At 55.8% G+C, this 4,291-nt stretch overlaps 1 protein-coding gene across 1 annotated transcript in view; it reads right to left on the minus strand.

The window, feature by feature from the left end:
• The window catches only part of Brsk1 (BR serine/threonine kinase 1), a 25,960-nt gene that overhangs the window by 18,102 nt on the left and 3,567 nt on the right, over window positions 1-4,291 (minus strand). The window contains 4 exon segments of the mRNA XM_015505344.2: window positions 669-809; window positions 2,419-2,504; window positions 2,583-2,677; window positions 4,175-4,289. Of these exon segments, the coding sequence (XP_015360830.1) occupies window positions 669-809; window positions 2,419-2,504; window positions 2,583-2,677; window positions 4,175-4,289 (437 nt within the window).

Here is a 4,291-nt window from a genome sequence, read left to right on the forward strand (position 1 = left end):
AAAAAAAACCAAAAAAAAAAAAAAAAAAGAAGGGGAAAACCCGAAAGGCCTGCTAATGGATGAATGGAGAAATAAAGATGACCCATCCATCCCACGGAATATTACTTGGACACAGAAAGGAACAAATGACATGCTATAACATGGACCATCTTAAGCCAGACACATGAAGCCTAAGCTGTGTAATTCTATTTATAGGAAAAGTTCAGAAGAGTGAAGCCATTGAGACAAACGCAGGGGACTGGGTGCCGGTGGCATCAGTGGGGAGTGACTAATTAGTGGGTCTGGGGTGATGTCCATATTGTAAAGTCACACACCAGTGATGCATGGCACTGCAAATGCATTAAAATTACTGAACTGGGGCTGTGGCTCAGTGGTGAAGCGCTTGCCTAGCATGCGTGAGGCACTGGGTTCCATTCTCCGCCCCAAATACACATAAATAAAATAAAGGTCCATCAACAACTAAAGAAATCTTTAAAAAAAACCTACTGAACTGTAAACTTAAATAAAGGTGAACCATATGGTTTGTGAGTTGTGTCTTAAGAATATACAAAAGGGAAGAGACGTCTTCTGGGGCTGACCACACTGGCTTCTACACCACCTCCTATGTGGCCCCAGGGCAGCCCTTCCATGCACCTCCAGGGCAGCCTCCCCCTCACACTGCCCCTCACCAGATGGAGTAGCTATGGCAAAAATCCAGTGCAGACACGATCTGGCGGAAGAACTTCCGCGCCTCCTTGGGTGTCAGTCTCCCTTTCTTGACCAGGTAGTCGAACAGCTCTCCTCCAGAGACGTGCTCCAGAACCAGGTACCTGAGGGTACAAAGTGGGCAGAGGGCTGGAAGGGGCATGTGGAGGACCCAAGGGCCTGGGCTTCCTCTTCCATTGGCCCCTGAAAATGAGAGAGCCCCAATTCCCAGGAGTCCCTGGAATGAAAACGCTCCAATTCCCACGAGTCTCTGGGACAAATAAGTCCAATGTCCACTAGTCTCTAGGAAGCCCAAACAATTTCCACTAGCCCTGGGCAGCAGAGGTTCCCATGTCCACTTCAGGAAGAGCTACACTTTGACTCCTAGGTGTTTCAGGAGATAAGGCAGCTCCATTGGCACCTGAGGTCAGAGGCCCCTAGGAAATCAATGCCCTACTACCCTTAGACCCTGGAGAGTCACTCCTCTAACTCCCAGAAGCCTCTGAGATGAAGAGACCCAAATTCTCATTCACTCCTGGGCAGCAGCGATTGCAGTGTGCACCACTGGTAGACAGACTACCACTCCCATGAGCCCTGTGAGGTTAAAAACTGCCAACTCCCACGTGTCTCTGGAATGTAGAGTGCCAGTTCCCATCAGCCACCTGGAGTCTCAAGACTTCAAATCCCATCAGGCTCTGAGAGGTTACAACTCTAATTCCCATCACCTCCTGGGAAGCAAAAGCTCACTACAGCCAGGACAGCCAAGATTCTAGGGTGGAGCCCAAACTCCCTGGGCCCTCCTCCAATGCTGCCAATGGAGTGGGAGTGGTAACTCCACCTGCTGAGACAATGGGCCTCCCATCTCCACACCTGAGGAGGCGTGAGAACTACAATTCCCATGAGCATTGGGGGCCAGGGTAGCATCCTGACTGGGGAATCCAGTCCAAGCATCCCATGGATACTGAAGTCACTGCATCCAGGGGACTGGGTGGTAGGGGCAGGAGATCTGTCCCTTCTACTGCTGCCCAGTCCAGCTGTCCTTTGGGCCACCAGAGTCTAGACAAAGAGGTCCATTCTCTGGAGCCAGGACAGCTGGATCCTGCCCCATCCTTTCCAGGGGGCAGCTTTGAGATACTGACTCAGAACTCCTAAACAGGCCCATTTTGGAGTGTCCAGCCATGGCACCTGGACTGAGGGAAGGGAGGGGGGTCTTCCATGCTCCAGAGCGTGTGCGAGTTTGGGACGCTCCTCTGGGCTTGGCTTGGCTTTACTGCCTTAGCCAACAAGGGACTCTGCCTTGGTGAGGAGCTCTGGCTTCAGCACCCAAATGCCCAAGAGAGAATATTCTCTGTAGTGCAGCAGCGTGACGGGCTGGGGCTGGGGAGCAGTGGGAGGCTCAGCTCCACCCCGTCACTCAGGTCCATGGCCATGCCACCATGAACGTGCCCTACTTTGTCTGATCTCAGAAGCCCAGGGGTAGCCTGGCTGGTGCTTGGAAGGAGAGCAACTCAGCCTGCTGTCCTTTTGCCAGGGCCAGGCCCCTCACAAGTCAGCAGGAGTGCCAAGGGCTGGCATGTGTACCCTGGGGCAATCTCCTGCAGCAAGGCAGGGGCTGGGCCTGCAGCGTCCAGTCTGAGAGCCCAAGTTTGCCCAGGCTCCTCTAGGCCCTCTCTGGAGGTCTCACCCTGGCAACTTGGGGAGGGAGAAGGGGGCTGGGTGTCTATAAATACCTACAAATATTTCTTGTTCTCGTACACGTCGTGGAGCTTGAGGACATGAGGGTGCTCAATGAGCTTCAGGATGGCGATCTCCCGTTCCACCTAAGGGCCAGGATGCAGAAAGCAAGGTCAGCATGGCCTCCCCACCTGTCCCAGCCCACAGGATGCCCCACCACACACCTTCATCAGCACCGACTCCGACAGCTTCTCCCGGTTCACAATCTTGATGGCAACCTTCTGGCCGGTGATGCAGTGGACCCCGAGTTTAACCAGCCCTGGGGGAGCAGGTCAGAAGTGTGGGGTGCTCTCTGCAGCCCTCTCCCTCCAGTTCCTAGGCCCCTTCTCCACTCTGTTTCCTCCTCCTTCCCTGCAGGTTGTTTAGCAGCGGCCTGAACTGCCCTGACCTGAACTCCCACAAAGCACAAGCCCTCCCGCTCCATGGGCCCAATTCAGTTCTGACTGTCCACTCATCCACTCCCTGTCCCCTCCACCAGCCTCCCCTGGGCTCCCGCCCCAATCCTGTCCTTCAGGCACGCCTGCCTATGTTCATCCTTACATCTTCTCTTTCTCCACTGTCTCCGTCATTCTCTTCCCCATGGAACCTCTTTTATTCTCGTGACCCCACGATGCCTTGAGTTCTCTGACTATCAATCATTTGCAAACCCGACATCTCCCAAAGAATATGATCTCATATTTTCCCTTACCCCAAACCTCCCAGACTTTGCATCTCCAAAACCTGATTTCTCAATTCTTTTTCAATCTTGTTTTGATAGCAGCCATAGGTGAAATCACACAAACTCCAAGGGTATGTCTGTCCCAGCCCATTCCTCTTCCCAGACCACAGAGGCAGTCCCTCCTCCCCCAGACCCAGGGCTCCAGAGCTCACCCTCCTCCCTCAGACCAGGTGTCCAGCTTCCTGACCCCTTCTTCCTCCCCCTCAGGGCTCAGGAATTCAGGTCAGCAAGACCTTCACACTCTTAGAATCAGGATCTGGAGGTTGGACCTTTCCACTTCCTGTCTTAGGCTCTGACCCTAGCTTCACAAGGACCCTGCTCCACTGCCCTGGGACGCTGGCGTGGGCACCAATCTCACTCCCATCCATCCAGCAGCAAGGAGGCAGTGGGCAGCAGCCAGTGTTTAGCAACAGCAAAGGCTGATTCCCCTTGCCAGGGCCCCTCCTGGGAGATGCACCTTCTCCGTAGCCCACCTCGCCACCTTTCCCTCCTGTTTCCACACTGAGCAGCATGCCACGGCAGGGGCAGAATGCCTACCCTCCAACGCCTGTCACCCCAACTGGCCGCCTGCTTAGCTCAGGCCCTAGATCAGAGGGCAGTGGGAGGAAAGAGGCTCCCGGGGATGGGAGCTCCTCCACCCAGCCTGCGGCTGTACTGCAGCACTGCCTGAGCTCGCAGAACCAGCCAGCCCCACATCCGCACCGCCTCCGTCCCCACTGTGCCCTGGACCCCCTCCAACCTCTGCCCCAGTGGGGCTGGAGCATTTGGGCCCCAACTCTCAAACCTATGAGTCCAGATCCCTCTTCCTTCCTCAGACCCAGGAGTCCAGGCCCCAGCCTCCTCTCCTCCAGGCGCCCCCCCCCAACTGAGTCCCCACCCCCTCTATCCTGGGGACCTGCAAGTCTGGCCACCAAGTCCCTTTTCTATGAAGGACCCAAGGGTCTGGACAGCCCTTGCCCTCTTAGTACCCAGGTCCCTCCCGCTGCCCCTACCTGCACCCTGCTGGGGGGCCGCAGGTATCCGCTCTGCTGGACTCACCTGTCTGTCCCTTGCCCAGCGTCTTCTCCAGTCGATAGGGGCCCACATACTGGGCGTGCTGGGGTGGGTGTGGGTGTGGGTGGGGGAGGTGGTAGGCGGGGGAGCCCCCACCGCCCT

This window comes from Marmota marmota, unplaced genomic scaffold, assembly GCF_001458135.2.
Source record: "Marmota marmota marmota unplaced genomic scaffold, marMar, whole genome shotgun sequence".
In the NCBI taxonomy this organism is placed as follows: domain Eukaryota; kingdom Metazoa; phylum Chordata; class Mammalia; order Rodentia; family Sciuridae; genus Marmota; species Marmota marmota.